The 23,243-nt window shown below is 62.7% G+C and overlaps 2 protein-coding genes across 11 annotated transcripts in view; one reads left to right on the top strand and one right to left on the bottom strand.

Annotated features, from left to right (window-relative positions):
• Window positions 1-23,243, top strand: part of PC (pyruvate carboxylase) — a 90,145-nt gene that overhangs the window by 66,202 nt on the left and 700 nt on the right. For all 10 annotated transcript variants that reach the window (XM_046643834.1, XM_046643838.1, XM_046643836.1 and 7 more), the window contains 19 exons: window positions 900-1,035; window positions 1,164-1,348; window positions 1,589-1,754; window positions 1,887-2,032; window positions 2,176-2,293; window positions 2,609-2,760; window positions 4,150-4,268; window positions 6,552-6,714; window positions 9,084-9,266; window positions 18,989-19,133; window positions 19,509-19,598; window positions 19,686-19,907; window positions 20,417-20,573; window positions 21,187-21,427; window positions 21,542-21,791; window positions 22,002-22,246; window positions 22,331-22,510; window positions 22,587-22,835; window positions 23,094-23,234. In XM_046643834.1, the coding sequence (XP_046499790.1) occupies window positions 900-1,035; window positions 1,164-1,348; window positions 1,589-1,754; window positions 1,887-2,032; window positions 2,176-2,293; window positions 2,609-2,760; window positions 4,150-4,268; window positions 6,552-6,714; window positions 9,084-9,266; window positions 18,989-19,133; window positions 19,509-19,598; window positions 19,686-19,907; window positions 20,417-20,573; window positions 21,187-21,427; window positions 21,542-21,791; window positions 22,002-22,246; window positions 22,331-22,510; window positions 22,587-22,835; window positions 23,094-23,234 (3,288 nt within the window). The remainder of the gene's footprint in view (window positions 1-899; window positions 1,036-1,163; window positions 1,349-1,588; window positions 1,755-1,886; window positions 2,033-2,175; window positions 2,294-2,608; window positions 2,761-4,149; window positions 4,269-6,551; window positions 6,715-9,083; window positions 9,267-18,988; window positions 19,134-19,508; window positions 19,599-19,685; window positions 19,908-20,416; window positions 20,574-21,186; window positions 21,428-21,541; window positions 21,792-22,001; window positions 22,247-22,330; window positions 22,511-22,586; window positions 22,836-23,093; window positions 23,235-23,243) is intronic.
• Window positions 12,279-16,555, bottom strand: LRFN4 (leucine rich repeat and fibronectin type III domain containing 4). Its single transcript, XM_046643841.1, has 3 exons — window positions 15,406-16,555; window positions 13,631-14,989; window positions 12,279-13,119 (listed from the first exon to the last, which is right to left on the bottom strand). The coding sequence occupies exons 2-3, from the start codon at window positions 14,977-14,979 to the stop codon at window positions 12,558-12,560; spliced, it is 1,911 nt and encodes a 636-aa protein (XP_046499797.1). The 5' UTR covers window positions 14,980-14,989; window positions 15,406-16,555; the 3' UTR covers window positions 12,279-12,557.

Raw genomic sequence — 23,243 nt, forward strand, 5'->3', positions numbered from 1 at the left:
GAGTGTGCAAACTTAACCGCTGTGCCCCTGGGCCAGCCCCGACTTAACCATTTTTAAGCGCACAGTTCAGTGGCACTAAGTACATTCACACAGCTGTGCAACCATCCCCACCGTCCATTTCCAGAACTCTTTACATCTGGCAAAATGGAAGCACTGTCCCCATTCAACACTGTCCCCGTTCCCATCCCCCAGGCCTGCACCCACCATCCTGCTGTCTGTCTCTCTGAAGTCAACAATTCTAGGACCTCAGATAAATGGAATCATGCAGTATTGACCATATTGTGCCCGGCCTGTTTCACTTGCCCTCTGTTGGTTTTCATTACTAATGTATTTAATAGTCCTCAGTAGAAAGGAAGGTTTCGGCTGCTGTTTGTTGGACTCTGTGTTTCACCCAAGCGGAGGCTTGCTTCCTGAGAGGTCATGTTGATGTGGCTTTGCCCTCAAGATCATTGTTACCTTGTTGCCCAGCCAGATGGAGCCCGAGGGAGGGACGCATGTCATCCCTCAGTGGGGTCAGGGTGGCGTGGGAGCTTCTGAAGCCTGAGGCTGCCGGGACCGCGGTGCCTGGCAGAGGGCGTCAAAGGACACTGACAGTACACACGCCTGGGTCACACAGGGCCTCTGGCTGGCCTCTGAAATTGCTTTAAGAACTTCAAGTGTTGTAAAAATTACAGTGCGTACAGAGTACTAGGGTAAGCTGGGGGTCCCGTGTGGGTGTGAATTTCCTCCTTTTCCTGTGTTGGTCAGCCCTCCAGGGAATCTTGGGCTTGGCCAGCAATTGAGCGTGGTGGTGCTGGCTTCCTTGGGGGACTGCTGTGGGGCTCAGGTGGGACCCTCACTCTTCCCGGGGACCCTCTGTGCTGAGGCTGCTCTAACCCGGCTCTGATTTCCCTCCCCAGATGCTGAAGTTCCGAACCGTGCATGGGGGCCTGAGGCTCCTGGGCATCCGCCGAACCTCCACCGCCCCCGCCGCCTCCCCAAATGTCCGGCGTCTGGAGTACAAGCCCATCAAGAAGGTCATGGTGGCCAACAGAGGTGAGCACATGGTGAGAGGGGCCACGCGGCCAGCCCCACCTTAGCTCTCCTTTTCCACCCCTGCCCCGCTATCCGCTTCTCTCAGGACCTAGGAATCTAACTTCTCCCCCTGTTGCCCCCACCCACAGGTGAGATCGCCATCCGTGTGTTCCGGGCCTGCACAGAGCTGGGCATCCGCACTGTGGCTGTCTACTCAGAGCAGGACACGGGCCAGATGCACCGGCAGAAAGCGGATGAAGCCTACCTCATCGGCCGCGGCCTCGCCCCTGTGCAGGCCTATCTGCACATCCCAGACATCATCAAGGTGGCCAAGGTGAGCCGGCTGGGCCAGGCGGCCTCTTGAGGGCCAGGACTGGGTCCTGAGCCTTCCCTGTGCTGTGCATGTGCCCTCCATGCCAGCCAGCAGTAAGTCTCTGTGAACAGATGAATGAAGGAATGAATGAGCGAACGGAGCAAGTGAGCTGGGGGAGGTGCAGGAGCCACAGGGTTTGGTCAGGGCCTGTGGGACAGGATGTGAGGGGCGTTCCTCCCTTCTCACCGGCCCTGCCCCCAGGAAAACAACGTGGACGCCGTGCACCCTGGCTACGGGTTCCTGTCAGAGCGAGCAGACTTTGCCCAAGCCTGCCAGGATGCGGGGGTCCGGTTCATCGGGCCGAGCCCAGAGGTGGTCCGCAAGATGGGAGATAAGGTGGAAGCCCGGGCCATCGCCATCTCTGCAGGTGAATTTGGTGGGCAGGCCATAGGGGGGCCACGCAGCTCTTCAAGAGGGGCTGTCTGAGAAGGGGGCTAGTGGGTTTTAGCAGGGATTCCAGCCTGTTACAGAGACCCCACACGTGCCTGTCTCCCTACAGGTGTCCCCGTGGTCCCCGGCACAGACGCCCCCATCACTTCCCTGCATGAGGCCCATGAGTTCTCCAACACCTACGGCTTCCCCATTATCTTCAAGGCTGCCTATGGGGGCGGGGGGCGTGGCATGAGGGTCGTGCACAGCTACGAGGTGAGCAGAAGCCGGAGAGCAGAGCAGGGAGGGCTGGGAGGCCCCCAGAGCAGACCCCGGGGCTCTGGGAGTGGGCGGGGGTCCTGCAGCCGGAGAGGCAGAGCTGCGGGCTCAAGGTCTGCTCGGCTCGCCTGCCCTCCCAGGAGCTGGAGGACAACTACACCCGGGCCTACTCGGAGGCTCTGGCCGCCTTCGGGAACGGGGCGCTGTTTGTGGAGAAGTTCATTGAGAAGCCGCGCCACATCGAGGTGCAGATCCTGGGTGAGTGGGGAGCATTGCTGGGGCTACAGTGCGAGGCAGGAGCGGAGCAGGCCTCCATCCTTCTGGGCTCCCGGTGGCTGGCCCTCGGGACAGCTCCAGGAGCCTGCCTCAGGAAGACCCTCCCCCAGGAAGGCAGGCTGTGGGGGCCGGGCTGGTCAGGGCCTCGAGGCCTCGGCTGTGACAGTTTCTGTCCTGGCTGGCCATCACTGCTGGGAGCAGGCCCTGACTGGCCACAGTGCTTGTGTGGGGTTGTTGGGCGTTTCGGAGGTGTTCAAATGCCAGCAGAAGCTGAGTCCGCTTTACCTTCCACCCCAGGGGACCAGTACGGGAACATTCTGCACCTGTATGAGCGAGACTGTTCCATCCAGCGGCGGCACCAGAAAGTCGTCGAGATTGCCCCTGCGGCCCACCTGGACCCCCAGCTTCGGGCCCGGCTCACAGGCGACTCTGTCAAACTTGCTAAGCAGGTGAAGGGCAGGGGCTCTCGGGGACAGTCTCCCATGTGGAGACAGGGAGCCTGTTCCTGCAGGCTTGCTCTGAGCTCCTGCAGGCGTAGGCCCCGTGGCCAGGGGTCACTCGGGTGCCTGCTGGGGAGCAGGGAGGCCCAGGGAGACCGGCTCTGGGAGGACGGGGGAGGGACTCTCTTGGTGGACAGAGGGCTGATGCGGGGTCCTTGGGATCCTTGCTGTTTGACAGCAGAGGTGCCAGGCCCAGAGGCCCAAGCCTGGAGAACAGAAAGGCTGAGAAGAGGGAGGGAAAGAGGTCGCCAGCCACTCCCTCAGCCCCCTCTGCACAGACTGAGCTTCTGCATGGCACCAACAAACCCCAGAAGAAAAGGGATGAGACTCTGTGGATCCCATCAAGATAAAGCAACATTATTAAGGCGTTTCTTTCTCACTCAGTGTTAATTGTCCCCTATGTCACATTTATTGCAACCCATTTGCTCCTAAGGTCCTCCTTTGGCCAGTCTCTGCTGGGGTGTGGAGGCGGGAGACAGCAGCTGGCTCCCCGAGCAGTGACCTGCCCCCAGACCTGTAGCAGGGGTCCTTCTCTCAGTTCTTCTGGCCACCAGGTGGGCCTCTGGTCCTGCTCTCCATCCAGAGCTGTGCTCCCTCAGACCTCTCAGGCAGCCTGGGCCCAGAAGAGGCGACAGCGGATGACTAACCTGCCCCACACTGAAAGCCGGGGTCGGTGCTCTGCGGCGGGGCCTCAGCGGTTAATAGGAGGTGTTGGTAGGGTCTAATTTAGAGTTCGGATTTTGGTGGCTTCATACGAGGCACATTCACACCTTGCATTTGGTCTGACTCATTGGCTTAGGCCGTGTTTCATCCAGAACAGGTCGAAGGGAGCCGTTTGAAGTCTAGTTTGTGGTTTTCGTGGGACCAGAAGTGAAACTAGAATTAGGCTTGAATTTTGAGTTAGAGCCATCATCTCTTGGTTCCTCTCAGATGGCGTCTCTTTGAGTAGTAGACAGAGGTGATGACGGAGTAGAGGGGAACTTTCTGAAGACCCTCTAAGAACGAGAAGGGTCCAGGAGAGGCCGGGTGTATGGGGGTGGGGCCTGTGCTGGGGAGAGGGCGCCGAGTCTGGGGCGGTCGGGAGCTTCTGCTCACGTCCCTTCCCAGACAAGCTGGGTGCCGCCATCTGAGGCTCCTGGTGGAGTCCTGGGGGAGACGGCCAGGCAGGGGCCTAGCCATGGGCTCAGGATGCTCGCCCCCCGGGGCAGGGCTGGCGGGCTGCTGCCATCCATTGGGCAGGGTTCGCTGCAGTCTCTTATATGGAACCCACCCGGTGGGTGGGACTGAGTCTCTGTCGGGCTTGCATCACCACGCTCTGCTTACACGGCTGCCCCGCAGGTGGGCTACGAGAACGCGGGCACAGTGGAGTTCCTGGTGGACAAGCACGGCAAGCACTACTTCATCGAGGTCAACTCCCGCCTGCAGGTGGAGCACACCGTCACCGAGGAGATCACCGAGTGAGCATGGGACTCGGGCTAGGGCCGGGGGCTCGGTGGGCAGCCCAGCAGCTGCCGACAGCGGGGGGCGGTGCCAGGAAGGGCATCTTCCCTCTTTTGTGTGACATCCACCTCAGGTGGCTCCTAGGGAGCGGGCGGCCGGGAGCTCAGCTCACTCTCCACTGGGGTAGAGAGCAGTGAGGGATCCAGATACCTACTTTTTATGGAGAGTATTATAAAAGCATTACACGTTTACTGTAAGAGTTAGTTCAAAGGAGCAAATAGAAACGATTCAGAATTGGACGCTGAGGAGGCTCCTGGCTGTGCCATGCTGCATGCTGCACCTCACAGGTGCACTGGGGCATGGTGCCGATCGTCCCCGTTTCTCAGATGAGGAAACCGAGGCTCAGAGAGGTTAAGAGAGTTGCCCAAGGTCGCACAGCTGGTCTCTGTCCAGCCCTGTGCTGTATTGCCTGTGCCTACTCTAAATGTTTTGGTTTCTTTCCGTCTTTATTTACTGTACTATATAAATAGTTTGAGACAATTGAGATGTTTTGTATAGAATTTTTATTCTATATTTTAAGTTTAATATTTGTTGAAGACATTCCCCCAGGCTGTTATTCTTTCTAGATACTTTTAGTGGCTGCATACTATTCTGTCATCTGTGTGTTTCATAACTTATTTACGAATAAGTGCTCTGGTATTAGACAATTAGGTTGTTTCCAGCTTTGTGGTTGTTGAGGGCGTGTCAGTTAGCATCTTTGTCCCTGAGTCTGTTTCTGCCTCTGAAGAGTCCCGCGGACAGACCCCTTTAGCGGGATCACCGGATCAAAGGATGAGCGGCATCTCGCCTAATCAGCTTTCTAGATTGTTTGTACCAGTTTCTTCTCCCACAAGCATCGAGTATAGAGATTTTAAAAATCTGCCCATTTTATAAACAATTAAATGGGCTTTCATTGTTTCAAGGAAGATACTTTGAGCCATTTAAGTGTCAAGCTCTGGCTTTGGGCCAGTCTGTCTCACCATGGAACTTTCCTGACAGTTCCTTCCCTGACCCCTGACCCCACCTGAGATCGAGGATGCTGCTGGGGTGCCTGCCTTTGGCTGGCAGGTGCACGGAGGTCCCCGGACTCCTCGTTCTCTCGAGGTCAAGACTGAGTCGAGGTGGACGCTCCATACTCTGGCTCCATGAGATTGTTCCCATCACGCTGCTGTAAAGTTGTCATCCATCCTGAGCCTGCCCGCTGTGAGCCTGCTCTGTTAACCGTAGAAGTCTTTGCTTGCTTGGGAGCAGGGGTTTTATGTCACCCAGAACACAGACTGAGGAGCAGGTTCCTCCCAGATCCCTAGCTGCGTGGAGCTTGGGTGAGCTGCAGCCTCTCTGACCCTCAGGCTCCTCCTCTGGTGGGAGTGACAGTGACTCTCTGAGCATTATTATAGAGATAAAGCCTGGAAAGAGCACAGCCAGCGTCCATGGCATGTGGACATGGCAATACACAGTAGTCAGCATTACTACTACGAAGCGGTTTAGCAGGAAATACGGAACACTGAGGACGATCTGCCAGCGTAGTTTCCAGGCTGTCCTTACCACAAGCCTCAGTGACAATAAATTTTAAACCTTAAGTGTTTTTTCTTAACAGCTGTTCCACTTGGATTTGTTGCTGTCCTTAGGAGCGTGGCAGTCAGTGAGGCTGAGCTTATAAAACCAAGCCCCTTTGGAGAGCTCTGTGCTCTCAGATTTTCGGGGTGGGGGGGGTGGGGTGGTCTTGGGCACAAGCCCAGCTGCAGCACAGGTCCTGGGAGGATGGTGTCCCGACCACAGCACCCACCTGTGTGGACCCTCCAACTGCTGTAGTCCCCATTTCCGCGAGCCTGGCCCTCACAACCCCGTTCTCTTGCAAACCGCAGTGTAGCACATGCCGCTCTAAGAACGGGCATCTGAGGCTTCAAATCCAGGCTTTATAAGGGGGGGGTCTGGGGGAGGCAGGACAGAGAGACCTCAGGAAGGAAGAAGGGCAGAGTGTGGGGAGGGGCGGTTTGGGGGAGGTGCCAGAGCAGGTCCACGCAGATGTCTCAGCTGGCCCTCGAGCTGCCCCGTTCCCCCTCTTCAGACTGAGCAGAGTTCCCAGCTCCGGGCGGTGCAGGGCAGGGGCTGCTGGTCTGGTCGGGAGGAGCCGACTGGTTGCCGCAGCTGGTTAAGGGCGGGCAGGGGCAGGGCAGGCTGGGCCCGGCCGTGTCTGCGTGTGGACTGCCCTCCTCACCCATCCCTTGCCTCACGCTCCGCTCCTTCTCCCCAACCTGCAGTGTGGACCTGGTCCACGCCCAGATCCACGTGGCTGAGGGCCGGAGCCTGCCCGACCTGGGCCTGCGGCAGGAGAACATCCGCATCAATGGCTGTGCCATCCAGTGCCGGGTCACCACCGAGGACCCCGCACGCAGCTTCCAGCCGGACACGGGCCGCATCGAGGTAGGCCCACGTCCCACGGGGCGCCTGCTGGTCTCGGGCTGTGTGCAGACTCTCCTGGGCCAGCTTCTCCCAGGGGCACGAGGGAGCCCATGGGCCCAGCAGTGAGGGAGAACCCTCACGTGGGCAGGGCTGAAGCTGGCTTAGAGTACATGGGAGCTGTGCACTGTCCAAGAGTGCCGGGAGAGCATTTCACGGGGTGGGGTGGGAGAGGGGGGAGACTGCCACATGCACAGGCTAGCAAGCCAGGGAGTGAATTGTGCGGAACAGGGAGCAGACCAGGAGGTGGAGCCAAATGCAGGATCCCCAGATGAGGCCCAGCCCTTGACTCCTCTCTTCTCACAGGGGCACACGGAGCAGTACTGCTGGCCTCTGTCCTGCTTGCAGTCTGAGGGGGGGTGGCTGGCACGGCAGGACCCAGGGAGTGCAGCAAAGTACTGGGGCCCCGATGTGCTGGTGGAGGGGGCGTGCTGAGCCAGGGGCCCCATGGGAGATGAAAGGGGGAGGTGGTGGAGGGCAGGGAGGAGCCTGAGAGGCAGGCTTGGGCTGCCGGGGCCTGAGGGCATGGCGAGGGTAAGGTGGGCTGGGCAGGCTCCCCTGCCACTGGACCTGTGCCCCCCCAGCGCTTCCTGCACCTCCCCTCCCCGTGCAGAGGTGCCCCAAAGCTATCTCTCTCCCCTCTGCTCAGCGGGCGGGGCCCTCTGGCCTGCTCGGGGTGCCTGGCCCCTGGCCCCTGTCTCGCGCCGGCTAAGATTACCTCTGGATCCTGCGTGTCAGCAGCACCGCTGCCAGGTCTGCTGCTTTTACTGCCTCCCCATCTGGCCTGAGCCCCCGAGGAAGCGGGACGTGTGCGGGGCTCAGGTTCTGCTCCCGTCCAGGGAGGAGGGCTGGGGTAATTTTGAGACAGATTCCAGGCTTCTGAGACATCGGGAGGGAAGGGGAGCTGTCTGGATCCTGAAAGCCGCTTAGAACTGGTTGGCTTGAGGCAGAGAGCTGCTGCCAGGATTCTGTTTCTGGAAGGATCCAGGTTGTAGGTGGGAGCCAGCCCCAAGGCCGGAGTGCTGTGCAGCGGGCTGGCCCCTGACTCCTTGCCCTCAGCCGAAGGGGCAGCCCTGCGACCCGCCACCGCCACTGCTTCCACCTCCACCTCCACTTGCACGCCCGGCTCCGCCGAGCCTGGGTGACCACAGGGTATTTTTAGCCGACAGTTCCTGCTCACAGCTGAGTGCTCACCCTTAAATATTTTATTAAGTTCCTTTTTATTGAACACAGGCCTGTGTCCCTCAGAAGCGGAAACATGGTGCAATGGGTGTCCCAAGCCCCTGGGCTGTCTCTCCTGCTCCCCATCCCCTCACCTGTGCCTCACAGGGGTCCCCCGCCCCGGGGGCAGGCTCCCCTGCTGGGGCTCACCCCCCTCCTGTGCCCATCACGATGTACATGTGTGTGCTAGTTGCCCCCAGAGACCCTGAACCTCTGTCCCCCGCAGCCTCTCCTAGTCCATCCCCAAGAGGGTCTCTCTGACCATCATGCTCCCCGCTGCTGCCCTCTGTGGGCGGGCAGGCGTGTGGGCACGGGCACCCCGGCTTCCTGCGTCTCTCCTCACAGCCGGCCCCCTCCCTTGTCCGAGTATTTCCTAGCTGCTCGCCCGTCCCTTCTTGGCCTTGTCTCCCTCTTCCCCCCATTTTCCCTTTTTGAAGAAGGCGGCAATGGGGGGACACTGAGGCCGCCCCATCACTGTACACACTAAAAACAAAACCCCCTTGGCCTGCCTCGTCTCCTCGCCTTGCTCCCGTGCTTGCGTCCCTGTCACCGGTCTGCATTTCCTCATTTGTCCCCTTGCCCGGCAGGCCGGGAGCCCCCTGCCAGCAGGGACTCTGTTTTAGCTGCTCTGTCCTCAGTGCTTGCACATGGTGGGCACACGCTGCAGAATGAACGAGTGAACAAATGAATGAATCTGAAAGGCAGGCGGGCTGGGCAGGCAGGCAGTGGAAGGTCGCTGGGATCTGGCCCTGGGGACAGAGGTGCAGGGCTGGCTCCTGCCCGCCCAGGGCCCCTCTCCGTGCTCTGCTGGGCTCTTCAGCACTGAGGGTGGGGCTGGCAGGGCATATCCTCCCCGTCCCGTGTCCTGCCCCTGCCAGCTCTGCTCGGGGAGGAGGAAGCAGTGACTCTGTGGCTCTTAGAGAAGGCGGTGTGCCCCTGGGTTTGCTAGCAGACGTTAAGCAGAACTTCACAAGCCAGAGTTGGGTGAGCCTGTGGGCGCCCTTGTGCTCAGCCCTCAGCACCTGCCAGGCCCGCCTGTGTCCAGCCTGCTGGGGGCCGGCGCTTGACTTGGCTTCCGAGCGGTTCCTGACTCGGTGCCCCTCTGCCGGCAGGTGTTCCGGAGCGGAGAGGGCATGGGCATCCGCCTGGATAATGCCTCCGCCTTCCAGGGCGCCGTCATCTCCCCGCACTATGACTCCCTGCTGGTCAAAGTCATCGCCCACGGCAAGGACCACCCCACGGCCGCCACCAAGATGAGCAGAGCCCTGGCCGAGTTCCGCGTGCGAGGGGTGAAGGTGAGGCCGCAGGCCGTGCCTGCCCGCCGGTCCTGCCCGTCCCGCTGCGCTCCTGCCCCTTTGCTGCGTGCCGATGCGCCTGCTGCTCTCGGCCGCTGCTGCTGCCAGGCCCGCAGCCTCCTGGAGTCGGCCCTTGGCCAGAGTCGAGGGTCTTGCTCGGGGGAGCCCTGTACTGCGTCCTGCCCCTCGGGTGAGGTCCCCTGGAGCGTGTGTTCAATCCACGTTCCACCAGGCCTTCCTTCTGGAAATTCTGGCCCCGGAGGTTTGGGTGGGGGTCCTGGAGCCCGTGTTCTGAACAAGCTCTCCGGGTAGTTCTTCATTCCAGGAAAATGGGGACAGCTGGGTGAGAGGGCAGGCCCACATGGAGGTGACATTGCATAAAGGCAGACCCCACCTGCCCTCACGGCCCCGCCAGGCCTGGTAGGTGCCGAAGGTTGGCAGCTTCAGGGCCAGCCAAGAAGGAGGCTGCACCGGGATGCCGAGCCGACGGCCGGGGAGGCCAGGGGCCCACCTTCGGGGGCTCGCAGCCTGGCTGCCAGGCGAGGACCAAAGTGCCCGTTGGCCTCTTGGTTGGGCCACGTCCCCCGGGTCTGTAGCTGGAGATGAGCTCACAGCCACATACTGCCTTGTCTTTGAGGCCAGCGCTGCTGTGTCTGTGGGCCTCCCTCAGGCAGACGCCGCCGTCAGACACTGCAGGGCGAGGAGAGCGGGAGGGCAGGGCTCTGCCTTGAGGGGTGGCCCCAGGCAGACCCCCCATCCTCTTCTGGGAGTTCCCAAAGGATAGTCGCCCATCTCAGGGGCCACCTTCCCCTGCCCGCTGCACACGGGGGCTGCGAGGGGCTGGCTGATGGCCCTCTGGTCGCTTTATCCTCCTTTCAGCTGCTTCCAGGCCTGCCTGTGGTCCAGGCTCAGCTGGTGGGGTTGGGGTGGGTGGCAGTGCTGTTCTCTCAGCACCTGGCTGACAGGGCCCTGCCCTGTGTCCTGGTAGGTGCCCCAGTGGGCACAGAAGCCTCTTGACAGAGCTCGTGGCAGGGAGGGAGGGAGTAAGCCCGTGGGGCCTGTGCTGGGTGGCCATGTTCCTCAGGCCCTCAGCCCCCCTCAGAGGGAACACCTGTTTGCCAGGGTCTGGGGGTCTGCGTTCTTCCTGGAGGAGCCTTGGGGCTCCTGGCCAGGGGCCGTTTCCTGCATGTGTGCAGGGACCGTCATGACATCGTGTGCTCAGGCTGCTTCTTGCCGCAGGGGCTTGGTTTTCTGGCATTGTGTCCTGGGGCTGCTTCCAGGCCTGGGTGGCCAGTGCGACCGTGACCCCAGTAGGGGGCCTAGTTACCCCACCCCTCGCCTGCCCTCCCCTGTTGCTCTGTGTTGTCCTTGTTGGTGACCCTGGCTGGCTGCTGTGGGTGCCCCTGGGCCCTGGGACGTCCACCTGTCCTACAGCCTGGCGGGCTCACGAGTACCCACTGCCCTAGAGCCCTGAAGGTGGAGGAGGGAGACAGGGCCATGGGGGCTGCAAGGAGGATGGTGGGAAGCCAGCAGCAGGACACATGTTTTTGGTTCCTGGGGGTACCAATGACCTCCCCAAATGTGCACGCACACTAGGCCATTGGCTCCTGCCTCACCTGGGGCCTCCCACCAACCCTGCCCTTGTCCCCCTGCAGCTCCTCGCCCCCCGCCCCGCCCTCCCCCCGCCCCTCAGCCCTGTGCCTGCTCTGCCCTCTCTCCGAGGCCCCTGGCGGGCTCAGGCTCTCTTGATCTTCTCCATTGAGGACCTTGTTTCATTTATTTAAACCAGGATCTTTCTTGGGCCACATCCAGGTATGTGTTCTGGGGCTGGGAGGGCAGGCACATGTGTGTCAATGCTGTGCAAAACCACAAGTGTGTGAGCTTGGCCTGCACACGTGTGCATACACACCTTACTATGCCAGCTCTCACCGGGCTGCCCCACTGAACCACGGCGGGCCTTCCACGGGAACACCCACCTGCCCCTCGGCACATGTGCTGTGGCCCAGGCACCATTACAGGCCCTGGGGGGTCGGCACCCGGCCTGCACAGTGGGGTCCAGGCACTGGCATGTTCTTGAAGCACCTGGTGCACCTCGCACAGAGCAGGAGCCATACAGGCCTGTGAGGGTTTGTGTTCAGGGCACTGAACACAATCCAGCTGATGCCCAGGAGCAGTGAGTGTTCTGAAGGCTGGCAGAACCGGGGCCTGGGGCCGGAGGCTGGCAGGGACTTGAGTCCAGAGGAAGCAGAGCAGGGCATGCCACCCGTGGACTGTGGCTCCTCGGGGTGGAGACTAGAGCAGGGCAGTGGCCGTGCAGGCACCCCTCCAGTGCCCAGTGAGGGAGGTTCGACTCAGTCTTTCCCAAGAAGCCCAGAGCCAAGCCCCGGGGGTGTCAGTGGAGCAGCTGGGGAGCTGGGAGCTCACCAGGGCCTGCGGCACTGACTGGAACCTTCCAGGAGGTCCTGGGCTGATAGCAGGGCAGTGGGATTCCAAGCCGTTTTCTAGTTCTGTGGGGAGATTTTACAAATCCCAGGGAGATGAAGAGGGTTGTCAGCATGGGGAGCCACAGGGACTTTCCTCCTGAGCTGTGCTAAGAAGGATGTCGCCAGCCCAGGCCCCTTTCCCTGATGGGCAATGCCGTCTCCCCCTGCTCTTGTCACCCTGTGTGCTCTAATGTCCAGGCCACCATGAGGACGTCATGCCAGGCCCCGTCCTGCCAGGAAGGGGCATTCTCTGCACTCAGAGACACTGGCACAGAGCATAGAGGTCTTGGCGCCCAGTGACCACAGTCCTCTTGGGGCTGGGCCTGGGCTCGCCCAGGTCAAAAGGCCCCAGACCCAAGCGCTCGGCTGTCGGACAGAGGAGGGAGCCGAGGGCACCCAGGCTGCATGGGCCACCTCCACGGGGCTGACGGTACCAGCCCTGGCCCCGTCCTGTGTGTGCCTCCACCAGCCCACATGTCCCCCTCTCCCTTCTCAGGGAGCCTAGCAGGACGAGACCAGAGACTAGCACTGAGGTGTCCCCAACAATTTTATTATAAAGAAAAACAAGACTCCCACTTGGTGGCTGCAGCCTCTACCTTGGTGGCTGTGAGCACCTGTCAGAGACCTGACCCCTTATGCCCGTCTGGAGGCCAGAACCAGGGAAAGGGCCCCCTGTCCTGCCAAGCATAAAGGGGGCCTGAGGTACCAAGGGTAAAACCAGCCCGGAGGGACTCCCAGGCAGTGCTGACCCACCAGGCCAGGCGGCTGCCTGCTCTGCGCCCTCCGCCCTGGGCCGGCTCCCTTCTCATCATACCACACTCTCTTCCAGCCGCTCCGCACTGCCCCCCACCCCCCGGCATCCTGCCCCGAGCAGCCCCCCATGCACAGAGTGGCTCCGTCGGGCCCAGGCCCCTCCAAGGCGCCTGGCATAACCGTAGCACCCGCCTGTGTCTCCCAGGTCCAGGGAGCAGCTGCGCTGGGGGCGAGGCGGGGGGCTCCTCGGCGGGTGGGTCTTGGGCGTGGGGCTGGGGCCTCCATTGGTCTGGGATTGGACGTGGCTGAGTTTGAGAGGGAGGCGGCCGTTCCCGGCCCCCCGGCCCCGAACCAGCAAGGCCACAGTGAAGACCAGTAAGGCAGCCACCAGCACACCCCCCACAGCCACAGTCAGGGTCCCGCCCAGCACATGGGCCTGCAGGGCATGGCACAGAGGCGTGGCTGGCAGTGTGGAGAAGTGGGCACAGCCCAGCAGCCTGGTAGCTGTGAGGTCGGAAGGCCCAGTGGCGGGTGACAGGGCCAGCAGGCAGAGGTCATAGTCGGCACCAGGGACCAGGTGCTTCAGCAGGAAGTGGTGGCTGGAGGCTGGGACGATCCTGCGGGCAAGGGCAGGCGGTGAGAACCTGGGCACTGGGTCCAGGCCCCGGCCCCCACCCTCACACAGCCTTGAAGCCCCCTTCACAGGCCACCCCCACTGCCCTCAGCATGCTCCCAGATCCCAGCTCTGAACACCCGCTCCCCTAGGACCGCATGGGCCTTGTTCACTCAAGCAGGCAGAAAAACCAAGACAGGCATGCGTGTGTGGCACTGGAGACAGTGCAAGGGGCCAGACAGGTGTGTGTGTGGACACAGGCCCAGGACAAGCTGAAGAGGCAGTGAGGATCACATCGCCAGGGGCAGAATCTGCGGACACGTGTGGACCCGGCCCCTGTGCTTGCTCAGCCACACCCCGGCCCTGGTGGGGCCCACCCGCCTCCTCCCAGCATCTCCCATCTCCTCTCCCCCTGCAGCCCCAGCGCCCCCAGGCGGCTCCGAGGCTGAGGAGGGGCGTGCGGAAGCGCCTGGAGGGCTGGAGCGGGGGCCGCGGGGCTGCCCATGCGCCCTCACCGGTAGATGAGGGTCTCGTCCTCGCTGCTGTTGTACTGGATTTGGAACATCCACACGGGGTCTTCTGGCCGCCCCGGCCCCCAGCTCACCAGCCCTGAGGTGGCGGTCACCTCTGTCACCTGCACGGCTGGCTCAGACTCTAGTGTCCCCTCTCCCTCGGCAGCAGTGCGGGCTGAGGCAGCAATGTCCGAGGGCCCCGGGCGGCCCCCATCAGCGCTGCCATTCCCGCCGTGGGGCAAGGCCAGCACCCGTAGCTCCACGTGGGCTGTGGCCTCGCCAGCAGGGTTGGTGGCAATGCAGGTGTAGCCCCCTGCATCTCCAGAGCCTGTCACCCCAATCTCCAAGGTCCCGTTGGGGAAAGCCCTGGCTCGGGAGGAGTTGCCCACCAGCCGGTCATCAGGGCCCACCCAGTGCATGGTGGGTGCAGGGTCACCGAGGGCCCGGCACCGCAGTGTGGCCCGCTGGCCCTCCAGCACCCAGAGACGCTGCGTGTGGCGGGCGATGAGGGGTGGCTCACAGGAGAACTCGCCCTCGGGCACTGCCCAGAAGTAGCGGCCAGCCAGGCCTGGCGGGGAGGCGCACGTCTCCAGGTCGTCGGGCCGGGCCAGCCGCCGCAGCCAGAGCAGCTCGCAGTTGCAGTGCAGGGGGTTCCCGCTGAAGCTCAGCACCAGGGGGGCGGGCGAGGCCTCGGCGTCGCGCCCCCGGGAGAAGAGCGGGTCAGGCGCCAGTGTGGCCAGGCGGTTGGAGGTGAGGTCAAGGCGGGAGAGCTGGCCGAGTTGGGCAAAGGCGCCCGGGGGCAGTGCGTCGATAAGGTTGTGGTCCAGGTTGAGGGTGTGCAGGGCAGGCATGGCACCGATGCCAGCCCAGGGCACCTGCCGCAGGTTGTTGTAGGACAGGTCCAGGTCCTCCAGGCTGTCCAGGAAGTCGTCGAAGGCGCCTGGTGCGATCCGGCCCAGCTGGTTGCCGCTGAGGATGAGGTGCTGCAGGTTGATGGGCCCCCGCAGGCTGCTGGTGCCCAGCTCCACCAGCCGATTGCCATCCAGGTGCAGGGAGCGCAGGCTCTCCAGGTCCCCAAAGGCGCGGGCCCCGATGCGGGTGATGGCATTTCGGGACAGTGTCAGGTCCACCAGCCCTGTCATGTTGCGGAAGTCTGGCGGCCCCAAAGCCTGGATGAAGTTGTCGGCCAGCCGCAGCTCCACCGTGCGCCGGTCCACGTTCGGCGGCACAAACAGCAGGCCTCGGTGGGCACAGAGGGTGCTGAGCGACTCGGACAGGTTCTGGCAGACGCAGGGCAGTGGGCAGGCGGCCGCTCCGCTGGCCAGCAGCAGCAGCAGGAGCGGTGGGGCCATGGCGAGCGCCCTGTGGGGAAGGGCCACAGCCCAGGCACAGGTGGGGCTAGTGCAGGCTCACTGTGCCCAGGGCCCAGCTTCCAGAGCCTGGCCTGGAGGGGGTCAGGGTCAGAGGCCGCAGGGGTCCCCCAGGGTTGAGGGAAGGCTGGGGCTTGCAGGGACAGGCCCCCCTGAGTAAAGATCACATTTCCTAAGCAGTTAGGGGGAGTCTAGGCTCTGGGGACAAGGTGAGGCCATGAGGCAGGAAGCAGAGGTGGCCACAAGAGCAGGGAGGGTCCTGGAACTTCCTTTCCCTGGCGTCTCCAGGAATCGCCAGCACCTCCCTTCGCGCCATCCCCTCCCCCGCCAGGAAGGGCACCCCCCCAACCCTGTGGCCCTTCGCCCCTCCCTGGCCAGCCTCCGCGCAGTACCCCGCGGCCCCCTCACCTGGTGTCTGTAGCTCAGGGGGCGCGGGCCGGCCTCCCCGTGGGCCCGGCCGGCCCTCGCCGACTCCAGGCGGCTTTCCCGCGGGGGCGAGGCCCGGGGCTGACCGGCCGCCCGCCGCGTACCCTCCGGCCCATGGCGCTCGGGCCCGCGGCCCCGACTCACTCGTTCCCGGCACCTTTTCCCGGCGCAGCTCGCGGTGGCGGCGACGGCGGCGACAAGCAGGCGGGTGCGCGCCAGCGAGCACGCGCTCCGCGGACACGCACGTGGAGGGCGGACGGGGAGGGGCGCGCGGGGATCCACCCCGTCCCGGGCCGGCTCCCGAGGTCACGGGGACACGCGGCCACTGCAGCGCCCACGGGTGGCTCCTGGTCACGCCCAAGGCCCTGGCTGGCGCGGGCCCGCCGTGCGGCCCCCCAGTGCTGCCGCAGCGCACTCACCCTGGCACAGGCGCGCGCGCCCCCGGCCGCCCTGGCGCCCCGGCATCCTGCACCGCACGGGCGCCCGCCGCCGCCGCTGCGCGAACCGTCACTCTGCAGACAGCCAGACAAAGCGCCAGCTCGCGGGCCCCTTCACCATCTCCCGGAGACGGGAGTCTTTGTCACATGTCGCTGGGCACCCTCCCCAACACACCCACACATGCCCACACACCCACACGTCCCCGCACCCACAGGCGGGGCTGGGCGCAAACCCGCACTGTTGCTGGGACCCTCACATTCACAGACACACGCTGAAGGTCACAACCGTTCTGCATCACCGAGTCACGTGGATGGTCCCCAACAGGCACGGGGCCCTGGAGGGGCCTGGGGCGGACTGGGGCGACGCCCCCGGCAGGCTGCCGTGGGTGGGGCCGAGAGGGCTCGGCCTCCGGGCTGGCGCCGTGCCCCGCCCCGCTGCCTGCCCCTCCCTCCCACTTCCAGGCTCCCCGCCCGCCCGCCCGGCGCTCAGGAACCAACCGGTCTCCGCCTCGGGCCCGATTGGTCTGCGCGCGTTTCCCAGCAGGCCGGCGGTGGCACGCTGTTTGAAGCTGTGCGTCAGTGGTCCTCGCCGGGCGGCGGCTACTCCCACTCCTTTCTGCCTCTGCCGGGCCATTTCCCTGGAAGGAGTCGGGGACACGGACACGAGCTCGGCTCGGCTGAGAAAGGGGCCCCGGTGTGAGTTCCCAGCTTCTTGCCTCCGAGAGCCGGGGCTGGGTGGCAGCGCTGAGGGCTCGGAACCAGGTCGCGCACCTGTTCCTTCGCAGTGGGCCACGGGGTTGGCAGACAGGAAAAGTCACCACCTGCCCCTGGTGTCTCCTAGTCCTCAGGCTGCCTGGGTCCTCCCCTGCCCCCTTCCCTTCCCTCCAGACCTGATTCCTAGGGGCTGGGTGCAGTAGGAGCTCAGGGGAAGAGCCGGAATTCTAATCCTGCCTGATACGGTAGGCAGCCCGGGGCAAGTTATTTAACCACTGAAACAATTTCCTCATCTGGGCCAAGGGCTACTGTGTGTACTTAGGGACTTGATAGGGGCGGGAGAAGAAGTGATGCAGCCATGAGGGGCTTGGCCACTGGGAGCCCACAGCCATTCTTAGCATTGCTGCTCCGGGACCCCAGCTCTCGCCTCTGTGAAATGAAGGTGCTGGATCCTAGCTCTGGTTGAGTGTGTTGCTCAGCGGCATGAGATCCTTCTGTGTTGCTCTTCTCGTCATCAAAAATGTCTTCGTTCACTCTACACACACGTTTACTAGCATCCGTTACACGCAGCCCTGTGCTGGGAGTTGGGGTTACAGTACAGAGGAGATGACAGACCCTCCAGAATTACGGAGGGGGAGGGGTCTACAGAAGAGAAACGCAGGATGGGACAGAGGAGACCTCAGAGGATCCTCTCACCCCTATGCGGCTTCTTTACGTGGTTTCGCTGTGTTTCTCTTTTCAAGTGCCATGCCTTGGCCCAGGTGAAATGTCCCCATCTCTTTAGGAGGGACAGGGATCAGACTCAGGACAGACAGGCAGACCTGTCACACCAGACAGGCATGAGGCCGCATTGACTGGGTCTCACTCTGCAGTGGCCGCCTATGGGACGCTGGTGGGGGAGACACTCTTCCCATCTTGGCCTCCAGGCAGGAGGAGCCCTAGGGGGACAGGTAGCATCTCTCAGAGCAGCTCATGCTGTGCCTGGAGTCCCTATTGAAGGTGCCAGCAGGGATCATGAATGGGTGACAAACAGAGATACCTTTTCTGAAGGGACAGGCGCGCACAGTCTGAAATTCTGTCCTCGTGGCCTTGCAGTCATGGGGCATCTCTCAGCGCTGGCTCCCAGGCCCCACGCGGCCTCTGGGCTGGACTGCCCTGCCCCAGCTCCATGCTGTCATCCAGCGTTTAATCAGCAGAACTGAGAGTCCTTGTGCACAAAGCAGGCGGACCCAGGGACCTCAGACAGCACCCCTGCTGCCCTCAAGATGCTCCCAGCTGCGTGAGGAATGCAGACAAGCAAAAGATGATGAGACCAAGGGAGGAGCTGAGCAACCGCTGATCCCACGGAGGGAGCGCGTGGCTCTGCTGTGAGGGCGGGTGGGGAGGACAAAGGGGATCTTTGAGTTCCGACTTCCAGGAAGAGCTTCCAGGCAGGTGCAGAGGTGTGGAGGTGTGTGGCGTGGCTAGAAGTGGCTGTGATGAGGAAGCCTGGCAGGAGGCGTGGCCTCGAGACAAGAGGTCAGATCTAGAGATGGCCACTGTAGAATGGATCATCTGGCTGGACCAGTGACACAGGGGGGTAGCTGGTGACGGTGATGGAGTGTAGGGTTGGTAACTGGGTAGACAGGGAAGCCCACCAGAAGGCAGAGGCGGCCTGGGGGAGGGAAGCCAGTTTTGGACGTGATGAGCTTGTGTGAAGGACGCGCAGGAGAGGTGCGCAGGAGGCATTTCCACAGTCGGGTCTTGGCTCAAGCTGGAGGCCTGGGACGAGGGGCCCCAGGGAGAGTGTGCTGTGTGAGGCGAGGCCCAGTGACAGCCCTGAGGATGCCATCCTGCAGCCGGGAGAGGAGGCCCCAGTGGGAACTAGGGAGGAGGAGGAGAGCATGATGTCTTGGAAGCCCAGCCCAGGGAGAGAACGTCCCAGTAGGAGCTGTTTGCGAGAGGGTGGGACAGCGCCCGCTGAATTTAGTGACAGGAGAACATCGTGTAAGAATATTTGGTGAGACGATCAGTGTGGCCGCCTGTTGCGTGTGTAGGGGGTGGGGGGAGTTGAAGGCAGGGGCCTCTCAAGAATCGTGGCTGGAAGGGCGGAAGCGTGGCCACGGTGCTGTGGGAGAGGCCTAATCCACTTGCTCGGCTGTGTGGAGGGGAGGACGTGCTCCCAGGTCCCTGAGGAAAGAGGAGGTGGGATTCAGCGCATGCCTTAGGTGAGCAAGGAGGGAGGAAGCAGGCTCAGCCCCCTGACAGCTTAGGGGACTCTGCCAGGGGGTTGTGAGGAGATGGGGAAATGCCACTCCACGCGAGGCCTTGAACCTCAGCACGGAATCCTGGGGAACCTGGGAAGCTATGCTGGCCCAGGGTGACACCTTCAGCCGCTTTCCTGATCCACGCTCCCACCCGCCTCTGTCCTGCAGACCAACATCCCCTTCCTGCAGAATGTGCTCAACAACCAGCAGTTCCTGGCAGGCACCGTGGACACCCAGTTCATCGACGAGAACCCGGAGCTATTCCAGCTGCGGCCCGCACAGAACCGGGCCCAGAAGCTGCTGCACTACCTCGGTCCGGCCCCGAGAATGCCCTTCTCTCCCCTCCCAGATGCCTCGCTTTGGCCCCCTGCCCACACTGCTTCCTAGTGCCCCCTGCCCTCAGTCTGGTCCTGCACCCTCCTCCCTTGCTTCACTCTCCCCCCCCCCCCCCCTCCTTGCTCCCGATCTTAGAGAACCCCCCCCCCCCCACCTTTTCCATCCATGTGGCCCTCAATAGGTCCCCACTGCCTGGACCCAGGAGGCCCTGGCTTTGGAGAGGACAGGGGCCAGCTGGAGGACCGGGATTCTTGGAGGAATCCCTCCACCCCCGAGCCCACCTACTCTCACTCCTGCCCTCAACTCAGACTCTGCCCAGCCTGCCCTGACCTGACGCCCACTGTCTCCCCAGGACATGTCATGGTGAATGGCCCGACCACCCCGATCCCCGTCAAGGCCAGCCCCAGCCCTACGGACCCCATTGTCCCTGCGGTGCCCATAGGTAAGTGAGATTCATTCTGCCAACTTGGGGGGAGACAGAGGAGGCTGCCACCTGCAGGATGGGTGCTAATGCCCTGGTCTGCCCTAGGCCCACCCCCGGCTGGTTTCAGAGACATCCTGCTTCGGGAGGGGCCCGAGGGCTTTGCTCGAGCAGTGCGGAACCACCAGGGGCTGCTGCTGATGGACACGACCTTCAGGGATGCCCACCAGTCACTGCTGGCCACTCGTGTGCGAACCCATGATCTCAAAAAGATCGCCCCCTATGTTGCCCACAATTTCAGCAACCTCTTCAGCATAGAGAACTGGGGAGGTAGGCTGGAGGAGGGCTGGAATGTGGGGCAGCACCTGGAAGGAATCTGGTACCCATGGTGTAGCCAGGCCCCTGGGGACTCTCTAGGAGAGGCTGGAGATGTTAACATTGATGGAATCAGTGATAACTGAACAAGGCACAGTGTTCATTTGTTCAGCAGTGACTGGTGCCCACTCTGGCCAGGCCTGGTGCTGGGCATGAGATCACAGAGACCCAGGCAGCTCAGGGCCGGAGACGAGACACCAGCCTGTTGGTTAATTTTAGCACAGAGCATTTGGGGCGGGGGCAGGGGGAAGGCTGCGAGAGGGGGTGCAGAGGACACAGTGAGCCTGAGCTGTCCTGAGAGATCAGCGAAGGAGAAAGTCTGCAGGGGTTGGGGTGGGAACTCGAGACCCTGAAGATGATCAGGGCCAGGTGTTTGGGCCCGAGGCTCAGGCTGCAGAGCTGCAGGGCGTGGTGGGGTTTCTGGGACATGTGGGGCTGACCTAGGCCTCTCGGTCCCTGTGCAGGAGCCACGTTTGACGTTGCGATGCGTTTCCTGTATGAGTGCCCTTGGAGGCGGCTGCAGGAGCTCCGCGAGCTCATCCCCAACATCCCGTTCCAGATGCTTCTGCGGGGGGCCAATGCCGTGGGCTACACCAACTATCCCGACAATGTGGTTTTCAAGTGAGCCTGGGGGTGGTGAGCAGATGGTGCACGGCGTGCCCAGGTGGGCACTAGGCCACACTGCAGTGGCCTCTGCCCCCCACTGCTGGCTCAAAACCAAGTCTCTCAGTGGCTGCACCCTAGGGGGGCTGCTAAGTGCAGAATTATAGTTCAGGAACTAGAAAGGGTTCTAGGTCATGGGGCAGTGGAGGCCCCGAGAGGGCAGGTGACTTGTCCCAGGCCATGTGGTGGAGAGCTTGGGCTGGAACCCAGGCCTCAGGACTCCTTGTCCAGTGCTCTTTGTCCCTCGGCCTGCCACTCCTTTGGAAAGCAAAGGGTCCCCAGCTGACCTCTCTGACCTGGGCAGACCAAGCTGCACCGCACGTGACTAGTGTTGGACAGCTCTGCTCTGTGCTGGATGCTCTGGGGCAACGCTGCCCAGCCCAGGCTGCCCTGGAGAAGGCCTCGTCCGCACGGTGGTTTCCCCGACACTGGCTCTGTGGGTGCTGTGCCCCTGCCAGGCTAGACTCTCCCACCTCATTCCCCAGGGCCCGCAGGTAGGCCAGAAGCCAGAGAAGGATGTGTTGGGGGGGCGTAGGATGGGGCTAACTCTCGGGCTCTCCTACCCTCTCAGGTTCTGTGAGGTGGCCAAGGAGAATGGCATGGACGTCTTCCGGGTCTTTGACTCCCTCAACTACCTGCCCAACCTGCTGCTGGGCATGGAGGCGGCAGGCAGCGCTGGTGGCGTGGTGGAGGCCGCCATCTCCTACACGGGTGACGTGGCCGACCCCAGTCGTACCAAATACTCGCTGCAGTATTACATGGATTTGGCTGAAGAGCTGGTGCGAGCTGGCACCCACATCCTGTGCATCAAGGTGCCTGGGCCCGCCCACCCCCGGGCGTCTCCCCCTTGCCCACTTCTCCCTCTTTGCCTCCCCACCACGTCCCCTCCTTACCGTCTTTCTCATTCTCCTCCCCTCTTCCTTCAGGACATGGCAGGGTTGCTGAAGCCACTGGCCTGCACCATGCTGGTCAGCTCCCTCCGGGACCGCTTCCCTGACCTCCCACTGCACATCCACACCCACGACACGTCAGGGGCAGGCGTGGCAGCCATGCTGGCCTCTGCCCAGGCTGGAGCCGATGTGGTGGATGTGGCATCTGACGCCATGTCTGGGATGACTTCACAGCCTAGCATGGGGGCCCTGGTGGCCTGTACCCGAGGGACTCCCCTGGACACAGGTAGGAACAGCAGCAGCCCACGGCCATTCCCCTCTCAAAGCTGCAGCCCCCCCGTGGAGTCTGGTATATCTTAGCATCTAGATGCTCTTGCCTCGCCTTGCCTTCCATCACCCACATCTGAGCTGGGATCCGAGCTGGCCCGGGGTCCTGGGAGGAGCACCCGGGAGCTCAGCACATCTCCAAGCCTTCCCACCCCCGGCCTCCCTGCAGGGGTGCCCCTGGAGCGCGTGTTTGACTACAGTGAGTACTGGGAGGGGGCCCGGGGACTGTATGCGGCCTTTGACTGCACGGCCACCATGAAGTCTGGCAACTCGGACGTATATGAGAACGAGATCCCAGGGGGCCAGTACACCAACCTGCACTTTCAGGCACACAGCATGGGGCTTGGCTCCAAGTTCAAGGAGGTCAAGAAGGCCTACGTGGAGGCCAACCAGATGCTGGGTGACCTCATCAAGGTGAGCCAGGCCCAGTGCTCTTCCCCTTGCCTCTGGGCCTCCATAAGGTGCCTGGCACCCTAATCCGAGGGCCCTTCTCCTCAGGTGACACCCTCCTCCAAGATCGTGGGGGACCTGGCCCAGTTCATGGTGCAGAATGGGCTGAGCCGGGCGGAGGCCGAAGCCCAGGCAGAGGAGCTGTCCTTCCCCCGCTCCGTGGTGGAGTTCCTGCAGGGCTACATTGGCATCCCGCACGGGGGGTTCCCGGAGCCCCTTCGCTCTAAGGTAGGGAAGGCCCAGCACGATGTGAGGGTGAGGGCTGGTGCAGGAATCGGGCCTGACCCACAGCTTTGTTCCCCAGGTTCTAAAGGACCTGCCAAGGGTGGAGGGACGGCCCGGAGCCTCCCTCCCTCCCCTGGATCTGCAGGCGCTGGAGAAGGAGCTGACAGAGCGGCACGGGGAGGAGGTGACCCCAGAGGATGTGCTCTCGGCAGCCATATACCCTGATGTCTTTGCCCACTTCAAGGATTTCACTGCCACCTTTGGCCCCCTGGATAGCCTCAATACCCGCCTCTTCCTGCAGGGACCCAAAATTGCAGAGGAGTTTGAGGTCAGTGGCTCTGACACCTGTCTACACTCTACCCCCGCACACCCTGCCCCGGCCATCCCCGAGGACCCTGGCACAGCTAAAGCTCCAGCTTTAGCTCGGCTGTCACCTGGACTCATGAGGTGTGGGTACGCAAAGGAGCTAGGCCTTTATGAGTGAGGAGCTGAGACCCAGGGTGGGGGCTTGCCTGTGACTGGGTCAGGGGGCTGCTCCCTCCCCACTCGCCCCGCCCCACCCTGAGCCTCCACACCCTCCCTGCAGGTGGAGCTGGAGCGGGGTAAGACGCTGCACATCAAAGCCTTGGCCATAAGTGACTTGAACAGGGCTGGCCAGAGGCAGGTCTTCTTTGAGCTCAATGGACAGCTGCGGTGCATTCTGGTCAAGGACACTCAGGCCATGAAGGTACAGCTC

Source organism: Equus quagga, chromosome 17 (genome assembly GCF_021613505.1).
Source record: "Equus quagga isolate Etosha38 chromosome 17, UCLA_HA_Equagga_1.0, whole genome shotgun sequence".
Lineage (NCBI taxonomy): Eukaryota > Metazoa > Chordata > Mammalia > Perissodactyla > Equidae > Equus > Equus quagga.